We start from the raw sequence: 24,005 nt of genomic DNA on the forward strand, positions 1-24,005 counted from the left end.
ACCCCAGGACTCCATGACAGACACTGTCTCCTAGCTCTGGGGATGAAGCTCCATTGTGTGCGTGCTGCTGAGCAGCTGGCAGGGAGCAGTGGGCTTTGGACTCTGCCCTCCAGCAGGGGCATGCACAGCTGGGCAAGTGGGAGGCTACCACACAGAGTAGAATTTCCTCTGAACTCAAGCCAGCAGCAAATGGCACCACTCACTCCTCCAGAGATGAAGGAAGGAAGGAAGGAGCCATGCCTACATCTCCTTCAGAAACAGCCCTTTACCCACGGTGGTTGGCACACTGTAAACAGTCCCCTTGACTCCTGCAGGATTCCTGAAGTCTTGGGGACTGCTTCTTGTGACACAGGTGGTAGAATTGAAGATGCTGAGCTGGAAAGAAAAATAGGGAACTTGTTGGGTTGGGGATATCACATAAAAACTTGAAAACAAAGTCAGTTCCTTGCTAATTTTTTATGAAGCCAAACCTGATTTAGCTTGACATGGTTTAAACGTGGTTTAGCTGAATCAAAAACTAGGAAGAATGAATCTCTGAGTGTTTCTTTTCTTTAACTTTTAACGTTTGTAGTGAGCACATTTTACTCTGTGAGTACAAGTGGCTCTGAGATAAAGGCCACCAGCCTGTATATTCTGCAAAAATACTTCTACATGCATGAATAGGAATATAATATCTTTCTTTAGAGTCAGAAAACTGGTACTTCTGGGCATGAGGTTATCTAAAGGAATGCTGCTGGTGTGTCCTAAGCTTTGAGTCAGATGGGATGGGAAGATGATACAGTTTAAAAAGAGTTAGATAATGCAGAAGAATTTGAAATTAGAGTTTTTCTTACAGTTCATTCTACAGACAGAGGAAACTGGAAGAGCTGGGGTTTTACGTGGAATTTTTTTTTTCTTTTTTTCTTTGATTTTACTCTTTTAGTTTATTCTTAGAAATTTGTCTCCCTAATGTTTTTTATCTCCTGGTCTAGTTATTTCTTTCAGTTCCATGTGTTTGTTATGTACTCAAAACTGGTGCAAATGATATACAATTTTGTAGGTGCTTTCTTCATTAATAAAACATTTGTTGTTTCTTTGGTTTTTATTTGATGGTTTTGAGGTGAAGGGAATCAAGCAAACTAATGCATCAAAATATTGTTCCTTGTTCCCAGCTCCTAAGCTGGGAACACTCCTAGAGCGTTTTCTTGTTATATTGTGCCAAAGTAGGAGTGTCTTTGAATAGGTTCTGATTACACCTCTGCGTTTGAGAAGACTGCATCAGTAACTCAACAGACAATAAGCCTAATTGTTTTAACAAAAAAGAACATTTTTATTTTTTTAAAAAATAAAGCCATTTTGAAGCATTACTTCTTTCCTGGCTTGGCTAATGTTTTAAGTGCTTGCTTTAAAAGTCCTTGCTCTTCTCCAGTCTTTAAGTGATTGGTATTTTTATCTGCAGTACTTTGAAGTGACCTGGGACCAGTATCCTGATTATTATTTTCAGTGCCAGCCAGTAGTGGAGTGGCTTTGTCTTTGCGACCATCTGACAAAGGAATATCCCTTGCCCTGAAGAGGTCACATTCCAGAAAGACAGCTCATAGAGCTTCAGTGCTTTTTTTCTTGCAGTTGCCACAGAATTGCCTTTCTTGAAGAACAGTTTTGATAGAGAAATGGCCAAAAGGAGGGCTCCTGAGTTTCTCTAGGTGCATGTCCCAGGCAGACCTGTGGAGCTGCTGCCCATGGCATGTTTCAGTTGGCATTCTGTTTGCTGCTTAGGGTGGTTAGAACCATTTCAAATGAGGAGAAAAGATCCAGAAGATTGAATCCAATTGATTTAGCTACTTTGACCATGGAGAAGCAAAAGCAGCTGCTCTGACATCTGTATAAACCAGGAGTTTCCATCTTCATATGGATTTCTTCTCCTTTCACATTTCCTCAATTTATATTGCAAGAGCCATCAGGACCCATCTGTTCACAGTGCATCTCTCTTGCATACGTAGTGTCTTGGACCTCAGAGCCTGTGTGCTTGAAGGAGCAGGACAGGGGCTGTTAAAGCATTTTTTTGGGGGGAGACAGAGTGTCTCGAACAGGAGGACTGTGATAGAGAATGGCATTGAACCTGGCTTTCCCAGATCCTCACACCTCAATTGCCACCTTTCTGCCTGTGGACGAGCTAGAGGAGTAAAGCACGCAGAATTTGTGTCTGTATGAAGTGGGAGCTTGTAATAATAAAAGTCTTAATGTCTTGCTCCTGTGAGCTGGCAAGATAAAGTATTTAATACAGTATGTGTCTGCAGCTATACCGTGTTTCTGGCTGACTTCAGAAACCCAGACCTTCAAAAAGCATAAAACTAATTTAAAATGAAGCAATAAATAAAGACAGTTTGGGAGTTCTCCTTTTCTGGTATTTAATTTATTTGGTCTTTTTTATTTTCTTTAAACTTTTCTTTGAGAAACATAAGAACTAGATAGTTTGGGTTATTTCTTTAGTTTCTCTGAGGAAAAAAAGAACCTGAAATTCCTCTCTAATCATGGACACCAAAGATCAGCAGAACGGCAATATGTTCCTGAGATTTGGCAGTGTTTCAGAACAAGAAAAAACATGTGTTGAGGAGTCAGTTTGCTTGGTGTGATATCAGAATCCTGTAATGGAGCTGTTACCCACGCCCCTTTTTCCTTTTCTCACACTATAATTAAACAGTTAACACATTTCAGAAATAATGGAATAATTAATGTAATTAAGCAGAGCTTCTTTCACAAGCAAAGAGCATGGTAAAGCAGCACTGCTGTTTCTCCAGCATCGGGAACCTCCCTTTATTTTCACCTGCATCTTTCACCTATTTATAGGTAAAGAGCAGGGAAAAATTTCCAAAGTGGCTTCAAAATGCCATTGCAAAAGCAATACCCCTTCAGCGTGTATCTAATTGGGAAATCAGTAAGATTTGGACTTTTCCAATAGGGAAAATAGAGCTTAGACAATTTTGAAAAAGCTACTCCATATCCGCCTTGTTTTTATCCTGCCGATCCAATGTGCTCATTTAAACAGACCTCTCCCTCAGACGAGGCAAGCAAGAAGCAGCTTTTAATGCCCCACCGCCCATCTGTGGACCACTCGGATGAACCCTTTCAGAGGCAGAGGGCAGTAAGCGCTGTTAGCATCATCACCAGTGCCCTGGAAGGTAAGACTTGTCTTTAGTTCCCCAACTCAAAGCTATGTGCATGTTGACTGGCAGAAACAATCGAGACAAAAAATCCTAATATTGTTTTGCAGGCAGACATTATAGATAGTTGTTGCAACCCATACCATATAGTTGAAGCTGTAACAGAAGGCAGTATAATCACTAACTTAGCCATGCAGTTGTAGAAATTCTGACAAAATGCTGGCCTTATAATCAAAAAGTCAAAGTAACATTTTGTTCCTCTGTGACATTTAATTTAAACAGGGCTAACTAAGATGCAGGGTAGTGGAGCACCAGACTGTTTGGGTGACTGTGCATGCATTTATATCTCATCTCTTTGGAGCTGATGCAAAGCCTGGCGTGTGCAGTCACCAGCTACATGCAAAACTTCCAAGCAGTGGGAGAGGGAAGTTTGCTCCTTGTAGAGCAGCTAAAGGGACATGGCAGTTTGGTGGGTGGTTCAAATCCCACCGTGAAATTCAAGTCCCTCACAGAGAGGGACTGGACCCAGCTCTTTGGAGACACCCCAGTGTGTAACTGCAGAGCCCTTCTTGCTCCTCAGCATTTTACCATCCCGTGTGGTTAGATTAAGCAGTGCTGTGGCCAGAATGTATACATACATATGTTTAAATAAATAAAGAGTTGTATTCTTAATAGGTAAATAATCACTTCAATGTATTGAAGTGTTCAGTGTAGTCTGCAAGGGTTTTATTTTTTTCCTGTGGAGTTTTTAGCAATTAGCTAAATTTAGCAATTAGCTTTGTGATTGATTTGCTTCTTTGTAATGTGTTAAGAATGCCTAAAAGGCCTGAACTGGACTTTGGCTTATTTATTTAATGGTACTTTCTATTACTTTTTACCACAGAAATAGAAACTACATCTAGGGTAATTCAGAGGATGTACATTTTTAGCCTGGTACAGATGAAAGCTGTTTCAGTCCTTATCAAAGGTTTTCTAACTCCCAGACTTTGATTAGTCATTGAAATTGAACACTCGTTAACAACAAGAGGAATATCAAATCAGAATAAAACGTATCACAGTTTTTAACTGTAATAATAGCTGTATAATTTGTGCCAAACTGTGTGAAACAGCCAGACCAGAAGTCCTTTCCCCTTTAGTTCCCAGTTTCTGATCTTGGCTCTTGGTTAGTCATCGTCTGCTTGTTTTTCCCATACACTGCAAAGCCTTACAGGCAAGGAATAACCTAGGAAGTTTTTTCATTTAAAAATAAGGAGAAAAAAACCTCCAACGCAAACTTCGATCGTGGTTTTCTGACCATTTTTTTAAAAACAATCTGAAGTAGCAGAAAAAAAAGCAGATGAGTCTAATTTTTTTTTTCCTTTTGCAGCTGTCTTTCAAAAACTATTAGATCTGTTGTGCTTTCTAAAGGTCACTCATGGTGGAGAAAGGATGTGGGTTCTTGATTGATTTAAACCATTTTAATGCTACATCCCTACCAAAAGAGGACAGTCCTACCTTCCTCCTCCCCTTGCTGTGTTCCTGCAGTTTGATTTGACTGTACAAGCAGTTGGTTTTCATGTGGATGATCAAGCAGAACCAGCTCACCCAAAAGGTCCAGGACTACAAAAACTGGCAAAAAGAGAAATAACATGTGACTGAGAGGGGTTAAACTACCATTTTCAGCAGCACTCTGGACTTGAAGGGACTTGTGTTTTGTGTGGAGCCTTGGAGAAAAGAGTCACATGTTTGATGTGTGTCCATCATGAAAGTCCCACAATTAGTAACAGTGGGATAAGCAGGTTTGATTAGAAGTGATTATGAGAAGTATGGATATAGATAGATGTGTTCAGGATTTACCTGGAAAATTAGGTCCTTTAGGAAGTGACTGCCCCAAAGCCTTTATTACTTTGAGGTGGGTTTCCAACAAAAATGCAAAATTAGGATTTAGAATTGAAATTGTTTAGGGTATGGATCGTTCTCACATCATTTTGGGCACTTACCTGTAAACCTTCTGTGTGGAGGCTGGAAAGATATTATTTCTTGGGAGCAATTTGGTTTCCCAGAGATCTTGGAGCAGTATAGAAGTTTGTGCAAAACCGGTGCGTGGAAAACGTCATCTGATGATTTGAAAGCTTGCTAGATGACAGCTAACACCACATTTCTGTTATCCAGTGAAGGAAAGTACATGAAGAATACATTCTGGCTGAAGAGAGCAGGCTGTTTATAAACTGATTTGAAATAACAGCCTTGGCTGAAGTTTTCCTGTTATCAGTGCAGGTTCTAATTATATAGACTAAAACCGTTATGCAGCATTCCATGCCTATGAAGGAATCAGAAAAGGAAAGCATTAAGCAATTCTGCTAATCATTATCATTCAGATGTTAGCTGTCTTCTTTGGCTTTTCTTTTTCACTATTTAATGCAAATTATACTTACGAAGTTATTTCAATTCTTTTGTGCTCAAATGAAATGAACATATAAAAGTTGTATTTTAGGTAATATTTTAAAAGCATCTTTAAAAAGCACACTGGAGCTTCAGTCACATTGTCAAACTGACTTAGGCACTCCCTTGATTTTGTATGTGGGCCTATCAGAAGAAATCAGACGCTTCATGCATTTTTGTATTGCACATGAAGAACAGAAACTCCGTTGATAACCAGTGATACTCTAACTCTCAAGTGCTTATATCAGCTCTAAATATTGGATTTAAGCTCTTTCATCTTTTAAATGCTTTAAAAGGTATTACTTAAGATAACTGTGAAATGGGACCTGGGAGTGAAGATAACATATTCCAGTTGAAGTTAAATGAAGGTTCTTATCCACCTGAGTTTGCCAAAAAGGAAAACATAAAAATTGGAGCCTATAAATAATAGTGGATTTTACATATTTAGTGTGATTCTTCCTTTTTGCTGGTGACACTTTTAAAAGGTTATTACTTTCAGAACAGGTCACTGTCTGCTAAGTGCAGGTCAACTGGCAAAACTACCAAAGTACATAATTTGCCATCCTATTAAGACAGAAATATTTTTATCCTACAAAAAAGAAGTTTGGGGTAATTCAGGGGCCTTCCTCTATGTTATGAGTCATTTTAAGTGTTCCCTTGTCATATAACTCAGTGTGAATTGACTGTTACTTTACTGCTTGTGACTTAGAGCTTGAGGAATCGCACCAGAAATGTCCTCCCTGCTGGAACCACTTTGCTGTTAAATTTCTCATTTGGGATTGCTGCCCACTTTGGCTTTTAATCAAGAAATTTGTCAAGTTCGTGGTAATGGACCCATTTACCGACCTCACCATCACCCTTTGCATTGTGCTGAACACGCTCTTCATGGCCCTGGAGCATTACAAGATGACAAAGGAGTTTGACCACATGCTCTACATAGGCAATTTGGTAAGTGAACGTGAACTTGAAGTGCTACTTGGGGAGTGCATTTCCTACTTTTTAAAGTGTTGGTGGCAGCTTGGGAAGATTCCGTTTTGATATGCTCTCAGCATCGCTTTGCATAGGACATGTCAAGCAAGTCCAGATAGTCACCTTCTTCTGGGAGCAAAGAGAAATGATAGTATGACAAGGATCTACTTTCATTAAACTGACATATTCTAATCATAGACTCATAGACTCAGAATAGTTTGGGTTGGAAAGGACCTTAAAGATCATCCAGTTCCAAACCCTCTGCCATGGGCAGTGACACCTCTCACTAGGTCAGCCTGCCCAAGGCCTCATCCAACCTGGCCTTGAACACCTCCAGGGATGGGGCAGCCACAACTGCCCTGGGCAACCTGTTCTCGTGTCTCACCACTCATCACGAAGAAATTCCTCCTTATGTCTAGTCTAAATCTGCCCCTCTCCAATTTATAGCCATTGCCCCTTGTCCTATCATTACATGCCTTTGTAAAAATTCCCTCCTCAGCTTTCTTGTAAACCCCTTTAAGGTACTGGAAGGTCGCCATAAGGTCTTCTTGGAGCCTTCTCTTTTCCAGGCTGGACAACCTCAACTCTCTCAGCCTGTCCTCGTATGGGAGGTGCTCCAGCCCTCTGATCATCTTTGTGGCCTCCTCTGGATGTGTTCCAACAGTTCCATATCCTTCTTATATTGTGGATTCCAGAACTGGACACTACTCCAGATGAGGTCTCACAAGAGAGGAATAGAGGGGCAGAATCACCTCCCTCGACCTGCTGGCCACGCTTCTTTTGATGCAGCCCAGGATACAGTTGGCCTTCTGGGCTACAAGTGCACATTGGTGGCTCATATTGAACTTCTCATAAATGAGCACCCCCAAGTCCTTCTCCACAGAGCTGCTTTCAATCACATCATCCCCCCAAACTGTATTGAAACAGCAGTTTGCCCCAACCTAGGTGTAGGATCTTGTACTTGGCCTTATTGAACCTCATGAGGTCTGCACAAGGCCACTTCTCTAGCTTGTCCAGGTCCTTCTGGATCACATCCCATCCTTAGAGCGTGGCAGCTGCACCACTCAGCTTGGTGTCATCTGCAAACTTGCTGGGAGTGCACTCAATCTCTCTGTCAATATCATTGATGAAGATATTAAACAGCCCTGGCCCCAGTACGGACCCCCGAGGGACATCACTTGTCACAGATCTCCATCTGGAGTTCGAGCCATTGACCATTACTCTCTGAATACGACCATCCAACCAATTTCTTATCCACTGAACAGTCCACCCATCAAATCCATATCTCTCCAGTTTAGAGAGAAGGATGTTGTGGGGGACTATGTCAAAGGCCTTACATAAGTCCATATAGATTATTGCTAACCATTAAAGCCATGCTTCTGTGCTGTTCCTGATAGGTATCTAGTTTGTATCTGTTTAAGGAACTGAGATAAGAGAAAGGTTAATGAGGATTGTTTGGGATTTCTGGTAAAGCAATGATAAGGCAGCAGTTCTTGGTGACAAACAGTGAATTTTTAGGTTAAAAAAAATTACCGGAAAGAGAAAAATAAGGCAAGATCTTGGGCGGAAATAGAGTGGTATTTGATTATAGGTAGATTTGTATGGAGGAAGGCGCCTGAGATACAGTTTCTGTATGACCTTGTATGTCCTACTGTGCTTTCCTGCCTTGTCCAGCAGCACGTGCTGGGTGCCATGTAAACCCCAGGGCAGAGGGGACAGGGAGCAAAGCATGGCTGATGCTTCAAGGGGAAGCTTTTAATGTGCAAGCTGGAGTAGCCGGGGAGAGAGCTGCAAAGTAAGCAGAGACTGCACTTCTTCAAGGAGAAACAGAGTGACAGATCCACAGCCAAGCTGCAGGGGCAGCAGAAAAGCCTTTCCAGAGGCAATGATGTACAATTTGTTAACCCAAGGGGCCACTAAAATTCCGCAGTTACTACAAAACGGAAGCTTTTCCTTTAATCATCTCTCTCTGAGTTTATATTTAAAAGTTACTGTGTTTTACTGTTTAATGTTTAAAATCCTTTTAATTTTAGAAGAGTCAGTGTTTGAGAAGGCATGAGCCATCTAGCCATGGCATGGTGGAATTGCCTCTAAAATTTAGTGGAAGAAGCAGGACATCCTAGGGGACTATAGATAAGTCTGGAGTACCGTGGAACGTGGATGCTGCTATGTTTGTATTTGAGAAGCTCAAACAGAAAAAAAAAAAGCCCTTTATTTCTCTAAAAATAAGGCTGCAGTATCTCAAAGTGAGAGTCAACTTTCTTAACTTTAGTTAATTACCATGTAGGAGTCTTTGTTTGACCCAGTTATCTTTGTCTCTCTTTAAAGTCAATGGAGAGTAATGGACAATTTTAAGGCACAATTTATGTGATGTTTGAAAGTCATTTACTTTTGGATAAGGTGAACTGTGTCCTGGAGGACAGTGACTGTCGTGACCATCAGTTGTAGAGGGTGTATGCAGAGACACTACAGATGTGATGTCTGCCTTTAGCGAGAAGCATCCTACACTGACTGGAAGGTTTAGATGGGTAGCAGCAGTAATCAGAATACGGCTTAGAATATGTGGTACAACATGTATGGATTTTTTTTTCTTTACCCTGGTCCTTGTTATTCTCAGCTCTAGGCCTCCTTGGGCAGGTTAAGATTCTTCTGCTACGCTGTGGGACCAGTCTGTATTTTTTCAGCTACTGTTTCTTGGCAAGTCATCCTTTGTTGTTGTGCTAAATATAAATCTGTTTGGTTAACTCTTGCTCCAAACCCATGTTCTTGCCCTCTGCAGAAAGCAGTAGATACGGGTAGCTCAGAAATTCATCTCACGGGACTGCAACCAGCTTCAATTTGCAGCCAGCCTTCCTTGTTGTTGCTCAACAATTTGTGGCCTTCTAAGATGAATTAAAAAAAAAACTCCTTCGGACCCAGCAGAGCAGGTGGCAATGGTGCCATTTCCTCCTTTTGCACTTGCTTTGATTTTGGCAGATCAGATTCTCCCTCTGCAGATCACAGGCAATGAAACTTTAGCCCCTGGCATCCCTCCTGCCATCGTGGCTCCTGCAGACTTCCTGGAGCTGAGTAGGACAGCACTGGGTGCCAACAATCAAAGAGAAGACAGTGAGCAGGGGGAGGAATTGCAAAGCAAATTTTGCAAAATTTTGCCAAAAAAAATTATTAAAATCTCACTGTGAGTTTCCCAGCACTGCCTACAGCTATTTCTCCTCTTTGTGCCAAAGTGTAAAATAAGGAAAACAGCTTACTACTATTTTTTTGTAGCAGGCTGATGGCATGGGGATCCCCATCCCCTGTATTCTAGAATAGATTGGTTAGAGGCCAGACCATCCTGGCTTCCCTTCGACAGCTTTACTAAACCTCTGCATAACCAGATTTATTGTGATTGGAGCAGGTCAGAAGAAGGTAATTCTATTTTGTGGAGCATTTTATAATGGAAGTTGAAGTTTTTTGCAACCCCCAGTGAAAAGGGAGGGAGTTCCAGCTCCAGGGCAGACTGCCAGATGATGGCATTCCCTAAGCTGCAGACTGCCAGACCCCTCCTCTGCCCTTATGTTGGCTGGCTGTCATCTTCTCATTGTTTCTAACCCTCTCTGAGTGATTATACTAGCATTAAATGGGAAGAAATATTTAAAAGGGCAGATCTTTGGCATTTTTTCCTCAAAATGAATGTTTCTAAGAGAAATGAAAGAATGAAAGTGGAATAGGGATTGACTTTCTGAAAGAGCAATTTTTCTGCCAGTCATTGGAGATCTCCATCTCTGATTGTTCGTCTACCTCATAAAATTGTTTGGTTGGAAAAGACCTTTGAGATCATGGAATCCAACCGTAACTGTCCACTACTAAACCATATCCCTGAGCACTTCATTTACCTGTCCCTTAAATACCTCCAGAGATGATGACTCTGCCACCTCACTGGACAACCTCTTCCAGTGCCATATTACCCTTTTGGTGAAGAAGTTTTTCCTGGTGTCTAATCTGAACCTCCCCTGGTACAACTCAAGTCCATTTCCCCTCGTTCTATGACCCATCACTTAGGAGAAGAGACCAACACCCACCTTGCTACAACTTCCATTCAGGTGGTTGTGGACAGTGATAAGATCTCCCCTCAGTCTTCTTTTCTTGTTCTCCAGACGCTTCACAAGCTTCCTTGCCCTTCTCAGGATGTGCTGCAGCACCTCAAGGTCTTTCTTGTAGTGAGGGGCCCAAAACTGATCGCAGTATTCAAGGTGGCCTCACCCATGCTGAGTACAGGCTATGCATGCAATGCCTGCTACCTTCAGACTCCTTTAGTTCCTCAGTTAGAGGAGATCAGCATTTTCAAATGTGATCAGAAGGCCAGCCAGCACACGTACATCTATACATAACTCATCTGCCTATGCTATACCACCGCTATAGACAGATATAGCAAGATTCTCTGAAATTTTATTTTCCTCTAGGAACTGCGATGATGTTCTGCAAAATTAGAGCTTAAACAGCTGAAATTATAGATGAAAGAAGTTTTTTAAGACCAAGTCCTCCAAATCAGCAGTGGCTTATTTAGCACCAGTGGGATGTTAAGTTACTTGGTTTCTTTCCAGACCTTATCATACTGAATATCCAACATCACGGACAAGCACCGTCACTGTCTATGAGGTGCCAGTGATTTGACAACTGCTATTGGAAATTTGTAGCTGGTACACGGACACGATTCTGAATGCCTTTAGGAATGCTCAGACATTTTGCTATCTTACTGCGACATTTCCTTCTCAGAAGGTTATTGATTAAAATGATTCAGGCAAAGCAAGTGATCCTCCTGAGTCATTTCTCAGCAAGACGGTTGCGTAATGCACAGAGTGTGGTATCATAGTTTTTAAGGCAACCCCCTGGATACAATTTCACAGACACACAATTATGTCTTCCTCTTTGTCCTAAGGGAAATTGGAGCATTCTGGTGGGAATCTTTGGTATCTCTAACCACTGTGACTCGGAGATTGTCGGTTAGTCAGAAATATAAGACAGGTTGTTGTTGTGTTGGGTTCTTGGTATGAGGTGGTGATGGAACGTCGATGCATTCCAAGGTACTGTTGCAATCCAATATATTCTTTTCCTGATGACAGAAGGTATTTTACATAAGGAATTTGTGTAAAACGTACACTTGGAAGAATTACAGAGTAAAGCACAGCCTTCCTCAAATGCAGGCTATGATCATTTATTTTTATTCATTAATCTCATAATTACATGGCCTTAGATTTTCCCTTCCACATCTTACTGTGTTTATCATCTCTTGCTCAGAGTTGATCCGTTTTGCTGGGATAATGTTGAAAGTATTCAGCCTATTGGAAGTAAAACATTTCTCCTTAACAGCATGTTACTGATATGTGAGCACTGGATTCCCTCCTCTTTTTTTTTGACCAGCACAGTGCATTAATGTTGATTGTTTCACAGAAAACCATGTGCTTTAATATATATGTACAACTGAGGTTTTTTTCAGAAACATAAAGCTCTGTGCAGCTTGTACTGGGACTTGGAATTAAAATAAAACAATATATAAAGAACTCGATGCCCATATTTTGTCATTTTAAGTTGACTAGAGCCTTGCATTGTGCATTTAAACTGTTACTTAAGGAGGTCATATGAAAGGACAAGATCTGATTCTCCGAGATGCTTTGCAGGAGCATGTTAAATCTGAATTTGCTGTCAGTAGCCTTCCCTTCCCCTCTTGCTCTGCCTCATAGGTAATATTTATGTGTTCTTTTAAAGAAAAATGTTCCAATTAGAAGTTCCACCATGTGACATTTGAACTGGGACATAAATAAGCGATGTGTTCCTGAGATGCTCTGAAAAGAAAATTGCCGTGACTATTTGTAAAAAAAGACTAGGACTGAAATTAGAGTTTCTAATCGCCTTTGCTGCTGGCAATAACCTCTGAATGACTTGGAGGCTTGCATTGCCATGGTATTAATAATAATAACAAAATAAAAAGAGATAATACAGCAAGTACACTACAACCAAATGTCCTTTTAACTCTCCTGCTCTGTTCATTCTGATTTCTCCAATGAAATGAATGTATTTAACCTTTATAAAAGGCACCTTTGCACTTCCTTTTTTGCCACTTGGAATAATTCAGATGACAGAATGAGATGGAAATATATGTTCCGAACCAGAGCTTAAACTCAGATGTTACTGTAAGTTTACAGCGGTATCAAATATTATTGTAAGCAGAGCAGAAAAAGTTGTAATAGTGATAAAGAATCAACCATGAAAAACAGAGTACTTCACTCTTTTAAACTGGTTTTGTCTTCCTACTGTGTTCACCTGTACCAGTGGAAAGTCTGCAAGCAGAGAGGTGTGCTTAAAAGGTTACTCCGATTTCATATTTTCTTTCTGCAGGTCTTCACTGGGATTTTTACAGCTGAAATGATCTTCAAAGTAATTGCCCTTGACCCCTACTACTATTTTCAGCAGGGCTGGAATATTTTTGACAGCATAATTGTTATTCTAAGCCTGATGGAACTGGGTTTGTCCAGCATGGGAAACCTGTCTGTTTTACGCTCCTTTCGACTGGTAATGCTCTTATTTTCTTTTTACCCTTCTTCTTGTATTACATACAAACTCTATCATGAAAACAACATATTTTCTCAAAAATGCATCTGCTGATAAAGACTTTAATTGCTGCAAACTTGTGAAGAGTACATGACACTAATTACAGGCTATGGGATAAAAGGAATTGTTCCCGATTTTCATCAGCGTAAATGAGAACATAATTTGATTCCCTCTAGTCATGCCAGGTACTTGTAGCACACTTAAAAGATTTGAATTCCAGTTTGTAAAATATCTACCATTTTATACCTGTGCACCTGTTAGCTTAGTCAGCAGATAATTGATAGCCCAAGAAATACAAGAGCCAGTAACATGTCTTTTCAGAAGTTGTTATTCCTAAATTATGTTATAAACATGCCACTGTTCTTTTATATGTTGTCAAAAGAAAATGTCTTTGAATTATTCACGGAGTGATTTTTTTTTTCTAGAACTGATCAGCATAACATAGCATCTGTCTTTCACGGCAACTACTTAGCTGTCAGCTTCTTTGTTATGCACGGGATAGTGGAATTCTATTAACGAGAGACTGTTGACATATTGGAACAGAAAAGTAGTTTCCTTGCCAGCCTGACATTTGTGTTGCACTTCATGTACCAGGATGTCCATGCTAATCATTCTGGCCATGATATGTCTTCACAACTTAGAAAGACCAGGAAAATAAGCCCTTATGGCTACATTTAAAGGAAGTTATTTGGTCTTTCTTTTCTTATCCCAAAATTCTCTGTGCTTCTCAAAAAAAAAAAAAAATTCACCACTGCTGTTAGGTCCTGAGTCTGCTGTCAGGTTTTGAGCAATCAGTCTTCAATAGGGCTGACATTAAACCTGCAGATGAAAAAAGCAACAGAAAGGCTAGGAATCGTTTACATCCTTAAAATAGGTCTTAAGTGGGATGTGGGCTGGGCATAGACTGTGTGATCCTCCACACAGAGGTCATTTTCACCCTGGTAACTAACAACTAATAGCTTCTGGCTGAGGCTTGCTCTGAAACAGAGGAGTTGCTTTTCTCTTTGTGGGATAGAACCCTAAAGTCCTTCCCCCAGATGCCTGCCAGACTGTTTAATTTGAGGAGGAAAATCAACGTAAGATAAAACGTTAAAATTTGAGATTTCCTTCCATCCTCTCACCACCTTCCCCAGCTTCAAAAAGTAAATCTGTCTATTAAGGCAGATCATAGCTCCAGAAAACTTAATTCTCATCCAAGAAGCCTAACTGATATTTTATTAATAGATGTAGTGAGGTTAACAGGAAGTATGGCTAAAATCACCTTGTACTGTACACACTGTGGCATTTAACATCTTTCACGTGTTACCCACTTTAATAATTCATCAGCTGAAATGTCTATTCCTTCTGTGAACTGACACTGTTGTTTATGTTTTGTTCACAGCTGCGAGTCTTCAAATTGGCCAAGTCCTGGCCGACCTTAAATACTCTCATTAAAATCATTGGTAATTCAGTGGGTGCCCTTGGAAACCTCACTCTTGTGCTGGCAATCATCGTCTTTATTTTTGCCGTGGTAGGAATGCAGCTTTTTGGGAAAAGCTACCTGGACAATGTGAAGAAGATAAGCACAACTGGCAATCTGCCACGGTGGCACATGAATGATTTTTTCCATTCATTCCTCATCATCTTCCGAATTTTGTGCGGGGAGTGGATTGAGACCATGTGGGACTGCATGGAAGTAGCTGGGCAGCCGCTGTGCCTTCTTGTCTTCTTGTTGGTCATGGTAATAGGAAACCTGGTGGTGAGTCCTCAAGATATTTTTTTTTCTCCCTTTCTTGGCAAATGTGTGCAAATGTACCATTTTTTTTTTTATTATTATCCAGAAATAGGACATCTCACACTGCTCCATGGCTTTAATTTGCTTAACCAAGTTATCACACAGAGAAACTTGTTCATATCCCAAATACAAAATTGCTAGCATTGCATTATTAATTAGGAATGAAGGCTTAATGCTTTTTGCAGGACAGATAATGCTTTACTAGAGGAAAGGCATGTGGCCTGGTTATAATTATGGTTTTTCTTAAGCCAGACATGGGAGTGAATGGATTCCAGATCTCTTTTCTGTACAGGTGTGAACATCATCTCAGTGGTCACTGTACTGGGAGGTATTCTTATTTCTCTTCAATTTTGGTCCAGAACATGTGAACCTCCTTAAAGCAAGCACAGTGTCTTTGAGAGGAGTTTTGATTGTCTTGTTCTAGGAAGCGGCAGGTTGTGTTTACAGGAATGTCACTTGCTTGCTTACTTTTTTAATAGACTATCCCATAAACACGGCTTACATAAGAACTGAACCTATTAAGATTGAATTGTATTTCCCTGTTGACATCTTACGGAGCACTTTCCTGGCTTGCAGTCATTGTGAAAATGTTTCTCCTGTTCAGCTTACAAAGCATCTTTGACATTGTGGCTCTAATGGACTTACTGTTTATGTAGTGAGTTGTTTAATAGTAGATGCTGCTATAAAAAAAGTTGGGGTTTGCAACCAATTGCTTTTAGCGGTTGTTTTGCTTTTAAGTACCCGATGTTTTGGTTCTCAGCTGCTGGGTAGAAAAGGTCTTGAAAGAGCTGGTAGAAAAACAGAGTGCATTGTTTTGTTTACAGTAATTTTTATTTTAATGGTTAGCTTTGCACGGAAAATGTTAATTGCAAAAGCAAATTATATTCCATATGATTTTTTTTATAAAAGTCAAAAGATTAAACTGTAATTACTCATGTCATGGTTTAACCTCAGCCAGCATCTAAGCACTGCACAGCCTCTTGCTCACTTCCCTCAGTGGGATGGAGGAGAGAACTGGAAATGTAAAAGTGAGACAACTTGTAGGCTGAGATAAAGACAGTGCAACAGGTAAAACAAAAGCTACACATGCAAGAAAGCAAAAATAGGAATTCTTTAACTACTTCCCATCAGCAGGCAGATGTTCTGCCACCTCCAGGAAAGCAGGGCTCCATCATGCATAACAGTTACTTGGGAAGACACCATAACTCTGATCGTGTGTTCCCCCCCTGTTTCCTTCTTCCTCCAGCTTTACGTGCTGAATATGATGTCATATTGTGTGGAATATCCCTTTCGTCACCTGGAGTCAGCTGTCACAGCTCTGTCCCCTCCCAACTACATGTGCACCCCCAGCTTTCTCTCTGGTGGGGTAGTATGAGAAGCAGAAAAGGCTTTGACCCTGTATAAGCACTGCTCAGCAGTAATGCAAATATCCCTGAATTATCAACACTGTTTCCAGCACAAACCGAAAACATAGCCCCATACAAGCTATTGTGAAGAAAATTAGCTCTATCCCAGACAAAAGCAGACAATTCAGAAAGTGGCAGATTGCTTATGTTTGTTTTTTTCCCTAAATTCCCATTTTTATAAATATTTCTTGGAACTAAATATGATTAGAGGAGTTGGGTAAATTGTTACTTTCTGCATATTTTTGGGGGGAATTTAACCTGAGATCCAGAAAGTTACTCTCCTGTGCCATTAAGCAATGGTTTCTGTGTATGATAATGAAACCTGAAAATAATATGTGGTAAATTCTGGGGAAAATATTAACATTTCATATTTTCATGGACTGTTGAAAGATCATAGAATCATAGAATAACCAGGTTGGAAGAGACCCACCGGATCATCGAGTCCAACCATATGATGTGAATTTGCAGTGTCTGATACCCTTAGATATTAACATTCATCAGTGTGTATAAATTCTGTTGAAGATAAAAACTGATTCAGCAGAGATTGGAGATTGCATTTTTATCTACATATATTTAACCTTTAGTTCTCAAAAAAAGACTATCTCAAATGTAAGATCAAACACTGAAAAACTCTGTCAGAATGGATAAGCTGTAGCCACTGATCGGCTGAAAGCAAAAATGCCAGCTTTACCCCTTTCAGCCAGCAGTTCCATAAGCATTATCTGTAGATCACTCAAAAAAAAAAACAAGAAAGAAAAGGAAAATTATTCATAGGTGTTAAAAGAACAACAGATTCTGAATCATGACACTCAGCCAGTGTCAACTGTGTTACACAGAGATTTCATAATGTTGATTAGCAGGTAGAGAGACGGTCATTTTATTCCTCTGGCATCAGCAAGATTCTTGCTTTCTTCAGTGAGAGTGGATTGAATTCACAAACTCACTTATTTTCTGAACATCAGACCCCAAAATTCGGTTAGCTGAAGAGCACCACGAGCCCTTTAATATAAAAATACTCAAGCATTAAATCTTCTACTTCTAACTCTGCAATCTGTGCCAGCAGAGTTTTTCTTTTAACTTGTGGAGATCCTTGTTCTTTCTGTGAGTTTCAAGACTCAGTTCTGCTAAGTAAAGTATTATCCTGAGGTTGTATCTCATTTGGACTCAACATCTGCTTCATCTCTGAAAGCACGAAGGAAATCCTACAGCAGTTTTCCCTTGTAGCACATCTACACGCTCATCTAGATTAAATAGTTTTACCTGTCACGTCTACCAATACTTCTTGCAGTGTCTGTGATCACTTTCCCAACTGCAAGGCTAATCATTGTAGAACAGACCTAGTCTTTAACTGCTTTAAAATAAAGGCTGTAAACTGGTCTCAGAAGAGTTTCAACCACTGTGATGCTGTGGTATGTTCACTGATTCCATTTGCAGGTCTTACCAAGCCTCACTAACACAAATTCAAAGGAATGGTGGAAGAAAAGCCACAAAAGTTACTAACTGCTCTGGGCAACTTCATGTTATAGTGCAGTCCAGCTGTTGGAAAGAGTTTTAGTAACTCTTAAATCTTTGGTTTGCATTCATTTACTTTGAAAATGTCTTGGATCAGCACAGTGCCACATGAAACCCTGTTTACTGCTGCTCAGCTGATATTTGAGTCATCTTAAACTTTACAACATAGTTGGAAAATTATGTGCTGCCTTTTGCACAATAATACTGTGCTACTATTTTTAGAGTCATTGAAACCACTTTGGAAGGTAAAGCTAAACCAGACAAATAATAAAATAGCTTCTCCCTCACTTGTAAGAATGAGCTTCTGAAATTACTAACTGAAAAATCATGCTTACTGTAAAGTTTTTTAAAAAGACTTAGCATATTTCCTACATACACTTATGTCACTGAGGTTAATGAGGAAAATCACAGAGACAGGAATTATTAAGAAGATGTAGGGGTATTTAGGTAGTGGGGCAGTCCCCTGTGCTCCTTGATCTTCCAGGTCAGCTGATGTGAGAGTTAAGTGTGACATCAGCCACTTCTCAGGGGACAAATGCATGTAATAGGCACTAACGACGTGCATGAATAAAACTGACACTTCAATCATAGAAAAAACAACCTTCCAACCTCACTGTGTGTGCATGACGTACGCTGGTCAAGCCAACCTTTTATTCTACCAATCGTTCAGATGAAACCTGTTTTCTGCCAGCTTCTCCTAGAATGCCACCAAGTGAAGGGTAGAAATGTGTTCACTGTCTCTGCTCCTGCTCCAGTTGGACTGTATATGACACAGATGGCACTGAAAAAGCACCAGTTATAGTGTCGACACGAGCTAATAGCCACTGTGCAAGAAGCAGCCCCTAGGGTTGACTTTCTGGACTGCTGTTGTCTCACCTCTGACTAGCTCAGCCAGTGGGAGCGTATGTATTTAATGGGAATTTGCATGTATCCCCTAGTACTTCCATGGCACGTCCATCATCGTTCCCCAGTTTCCCACAACCTGGTATTCACTACTGCATTTCCATAGTGGATTATGTATTCCTGGGGTCACAAGCAGTACAAGGTGTAGCCTGTAACCAGGAAAGTGACATCTTCAGATTTTTTTCCTGAAAGGTGAAATATAAGCACTCTTCTAGGATCTTTCCTGTGGTTTGGGTTAGTTTGGGGTTTTTTATGGTGGGAGCAGGGGGATGATCTGCTGTCCATGGAAATGCTGTTTACTCAGGAATATGTTAATGATTTGGAGAACACAAAGGCAGAAAGCACGACTAATTTCTAGGGTATCAGACTGTCCTCATTATCATTGAATAAATGTGTGATGCATGGAATTATGAAATACAAAGCACAGGGTCATGCACTCAGCCCTGCTTAAGAATTTATGTTATGACCAACAGAAAATGTTTGAGAGAACAATAAAAGTATACCTACCAGTCACTGTGGACTTCTATATCTGACATAATTGCCTTTGCAGTCAGATCTGGTTAATGGAGTCTGTGAAGTCATAAAATACCTTACCCAAAATGAAATCTAGACTACATCAGATTAAGTAGACCCTAAAAGTAACTGTTTCTTCCCCTGAAGCCTTGGGAGGCAAACTCAGCTCTAGATATCCCCATGAACAACTAACTCTGATGGACTGAATATGACATACCAATACATTGCACCAATTAAAAATGTATATGAGATTCTAATACAGATCAGGAAAGGTAATTACAAAGGAGAAATGACAGTATGAATGATTTTGTTGCACAGCAGTCTGCAATACTGGATATACAATACACCTCATTAATGACTGATGTTCAAGAAAGATTAAGTGATACTGGGAAAAGCAAAGGATGTGAAGTTGATGAGGGGAATGCAGACCTAGGCATGGAAGAAGAACAGTTTAAGTCGCAGGATATTTCTCACCTCAAAACAAAGGACTATAAATTACTGCAATCCCACCTTTAGACTGGTATTGGAAAGGAGGCTTCTGACTATCAGCCTTGTGAGGTTGTTTAGAGGACATTCCAGCAAGACTTGACTAGCCCCAAATCAGCAGCATGTGAGATGGAGTTTGATTAGTTTCTGAAGGAAACAACCCAAGTTAGCAAAGAACTTGACCTGGTGACCCAAGAGGACTTTCCTGCCTTCCTACGGCAATATGAGTGCCTGACAGCAGAGATGCTCAGTATGGTTTGGATGAGATTTGAAGTTGCCTGCATTGATTAAACTTCAGTGAAACTTTTCTCTGAAAAGGTCAGATATGCCTGGAACCCATTCTTTTATTCTGCTTCCATGTCTCAGGAAGCTTTAATGGCTATTTTTCCAGCTTAACGTGGCCCATGACTATGACACACAGAAATCTAGAAATGTCAGATTCTTGGAAAAAAGACGTTTGTGTCTCCCCACATTCCTTTCCTAGGATGGTTCTTTGAAGAGATGTTCTGGGAAAGTGTTGCTAAACCTCCATCAGATTAAAATCATGTTAAACATGTTCTTCCACAAGATTCTCCCTCCTTGCCTCTGAAAGGTTGTCCTGAGTACCATGGATGCAACCTGGGTAGGAATAAATGTCCTAAAAGAAGGAGAAGGGTGAGATGGATGAAGGCCATTTAGCATGAATCCTGGCCAGATATATATGCAAGAGAGGCGGGGAGGATTGTTGGGATGGAGAAGACAAGTGACTACAGATATACTTTAAGCTTAGTGTATGAGAAGAAATTCACAACAATTTCCTGTCACTTTCCTAAGTGACTGACCCTAAGTGACATAAGGAGTCATTATGTCTTGTGTGGCTATTTAATCCTTGTTAGCTATGGCTGTAATGCTACCATTGGCTAAAATCACGTCCTATGTGTTCCTGCAAATTTACATCTATCCAAATAAATTGTTTTCTTTTCCTGCTTATGTTTTTAACATTAGGAATGAAGTAAAGGCATGTGATAAGCGTTTAATTCTGATTAGCTTTGTTAGCCTTTTTGTTTGTTTGCTAATGTTGCCTTTAGTTCAGTGTTTGCTGTCAAGAAAATAGAACAAAAAACTCGCAGAAGAGGTAGCTGTGGTGTGTAGTGCACAAAAATATAAGATGGGGCTGCTGTTGGGATTATATGGTCTTCAGCATGGGAGCTTTGTATTTTGTGTAAAACTATTTCCTAGAGTTAATTACTTAGTGTTACTACATGAACACCATGTTCTTTAATGAAGGAACATAAGCCAGAGTATATGTGGCCACCCATGTGGGAAAACTCATAGCCCACTCTGTGGGAATCCATCAGCTTGTATCAGATTGTATGAATGCTTCACAGGCAGAGGACTATCCCAGCTGGAAGTTCAGGGTCTGTGCAGGGTATGAAGAATTTTGATAATACGGAGCAAGGTGGTCTTTTTCGTTTGTCCTCAGTACCAGAAAATATTCCTGGACACATTTAATTTATTAGTGTAGAAGTAGCCATAAAGTCCTGTCTCACCCAATACTGATACATCTCCATCATTGCAAATTTCTCAGCAGATCACAACCAGGCTTGAAAGAGGTTTATGGTAACATGTCAGATTTTCTCTTTGTTTAAATGAAATGGACATAGAGAATTATCACTGTCCCTTGTGGTAAAACCACAAGTAATAGCAAAATAGCTAGGCATCTAACAGGCCTAGGTAAAACTGGGTTACAATTTTACATTTCAAGAGCTCAGACAGCCAAAGCATATGATGACGGTCAAAAAGGTTCTTCAGATGAGACTTGAATTTCTGCCTGATATGAAGGGGCTGTCACCGAGGGAAGCTACATCAAGACTCTGGCATTTTTAAAGGACGTGATGCATTACACTAGGGGGGTTTGAAGAACATGAAACTTTTCACAGGGTGACTGAGGGTTGCTTTACCCCAAAGGAACAACAACTCATTCATTAAGACTTCTTATGCCAATAAATGAAAGAAAATGGAACACTCATGACATATGATAGCACATTTCCAGCTCTCTCCTTATTTTCTTTTCAAATTATATGCAAATCTAGAACTTCCAAACCCCTATTTTAATGTTTTTTACTGTCTGTCCCTAGAGAAATATATAACTAAGAGCTGCAGCCACAGTTCCTGCCCTGATTCAGATAATTATTCTTACATTTAATGACAAACATGCTTTTACTCATGGGGGCCAATGAAGACATCCACTCTGTGAATAAAGTTAATCTCCTTGGAGGAAAATGAAGTATTTGTATTGCATCTGATGATTAATATAAATGAACTGGAATTTTAGAATATTGCGTGCCTTCTGATTGCACATCCTGGGTTGGAACTGCTTACTGGAAAGTAAAGCAAGTTTGGGGAGAAATTATTAGAAATCCAAGTTACAACATTTTAGGTTTTATTTTTTAAATTTTTACATGACAGTTGAGGTCTGCATCCTCAAGCTTTGTATATCATATTCAACCACCAAGCAGGAACTCTCCTTGGGCACCATCAGTTCCATTTTTTGCTAAATGGAAGGAAGAAAGGATGAGGTGCAACTCTATGAAGCTGGGGAATAACACTGTTTTGTAAGGAAATGTGCATACACAGGGGATTCGAAGAGAAGCTCAGTTTGTCCGAAGTCTTGCATGATCACTGCCTTCCCTCTGCACTCCTGTGTCTGTGTCCTGCATACCGTTGTTCACCTCTTTCAGCAGCTCTCAGCATTCTGGAAACACGCATTTGTGTTTTAGTTACATCATCTGCAGGCCACTAGACAAACAGGCGAGAATAGGCATGTCAGTAACAGTCATCGTCAGGACACACAAAATCTGCAAAGCAGCGAGCAGAGTGCGGGTGGAGAACCGCACAGGAGGAGGACTTATCAGAAAGCAGCAGGAGCCATAAGGAGGGCTGAGGGAACACTGGAGATGGAGGCTGGAGAGTTAGAAGATCTGGAAGAAGCCAGGGAGCCCAAGGGATCATTAGAGAGGAGTGGAAGTGTCATATGAGTCTGTCTTATCGACTTGGACACTTATATAAGGGAGGCGAATTTTCTTTCTTAAGTCACATGCAGGTTTGCAGAAGAGCCATCCAGAATACATGAATAAGCACATTTGGGGACACAAGCAAAACAGCGTCAAAACAACTGTCAGCATGTTACCATCCTTTTTGCTTCTGCTGATGTATGCTTACGGCTGGCAGCACATTTAGTGTGATCCTGGAGAATTCAAGGAAAGTAGCTAAACCCCAGCATGTTTCCCAGCTTCTCCCTTCATTTTCTTTTCGTATGAGCTACCTACATAGTTTGCGTGTCCCAAAGCATTTTTTTCTGTTTGTATTTTCCATTATTCATGGAAAAATATGCTTGAGCAGCATCTGGGAAGCAGAGCACTCAGGTTATTCTGATGCTTTTGAGCAATGATCTGGCTGTAACTACTTAAGTATTAAATATCCACAACAGTAATGAAAGGTCCACCAGAAACAGACTGTATCATGTGATGAATCAAAAAGATAAATCCTGATACCTATCATCAATCTGCCCAGTTGCCTCTGATCACTTCTAGGAGAAATGGAGAGCTTTCATTCTTGTATGGCTTGCTTTAAAGACAAACCTTTTGTCTAAGACTCCAGACTTAAAAAATTGTGTTTTATCAGCACCCACATAAATAAGCATCATTTATCTTGTGGAAAAGATATATCCCACTCTCGTGTAACACCAGATGCTGGTGCTAAAAAGTCTGAGGAAATTACCCTTGGGATGTTTGTGATGGAACAACAAAGACTGCTGGGTTTCAAAAATGCCATTGTATGGTAGATAAGTAGAGTCTATTCAAAGGTGGGAGGGCTGGTTTGCCCGAGAGATGACCTTAGAACAAATGGGAGGAGAAACTACTTTCAAAATGTACTCCTAAAATATAATCTGCTTCCTTCTGTCACTCCAGATTTATGAGTTTATGAGTATCCTGCCACAGCTGAGTTGTTTCTTCAGGAAAGTTGAATCTTTGCACTTGGTGACTAAATCTGAGCATACGTCTTGTATTAGAATCATAAGATCATAGTATGGATCGGAAGGGACCTTAAAGATCATCCAGTTCCAAACACCCTGCGATGGGCAGGGACCCACTAGACCAAGCTGCTCAAGGCTCCGTCCAACCTGGCCTTGAAAGCCTCCAGGGATGGGGCATCCACAACGTCCTTGGGCAGCTTGTGCCAGTGCCTCATCACCCTTATCGTGAAGAATTTCTTCTTGATGTCTAATTTAAATCTTCCCCCTTCCAATTTAAA

General features: G+C 40.4%; 1 protein-coding gene across 5 annotated transcripts in view; it reads left to right on the forward strand.

The window, feature by feature from the left end:
• LOC138721814 (sodium channel protein type 5 subunit alpha-like) overlaps window positions 1–24,005 on the forward strand; it is a 217,609-nt gene that overhangs the window by 105,988 nt on the left and 87,616 nt on the right. For all 5 annotated transcript variants that reach the window (XM_069859263.1, XM_069859259.1, XM_069859260.1 and 2 more), the window contains 4 exons: window positions 3,026–3,158; window positions 6,271–6,509; window positions 12,906–13,079; window positions 14,500–14,856. In XM_069859263.1, the coding sequence (XP_069715364.1) occupies window positions 3,026–3,158; window positions 6,271–6,509; window positions 12,906–13,079; window positions 14,500–14,856 (903 nt within the window). The remainder of the gene's footprint in view (window positions 1–3,025; window positions 3,159–6,270; window positions 6,510–12,905; window positions 13,080–14,499; window positions 14,857–24,005) is intronic.

This window comes from Phaenicophaeus curvirostris, chromosome 6, assembly GCF_032191515.1.
Source record: "Phaenicophaeus curvirostris isolate KB17595 chromosome 6, BPBGC_Pcur_1.0, whole genome shotgun sequence".
In the NCBI taxonomy this organism is placed as follows: Eukaryota; Metazoa; Chordata; class Aves; order Cuculiformes; family Cuculidae; genus Phaenicophaeus; species Phaenicophaeus curvirostris.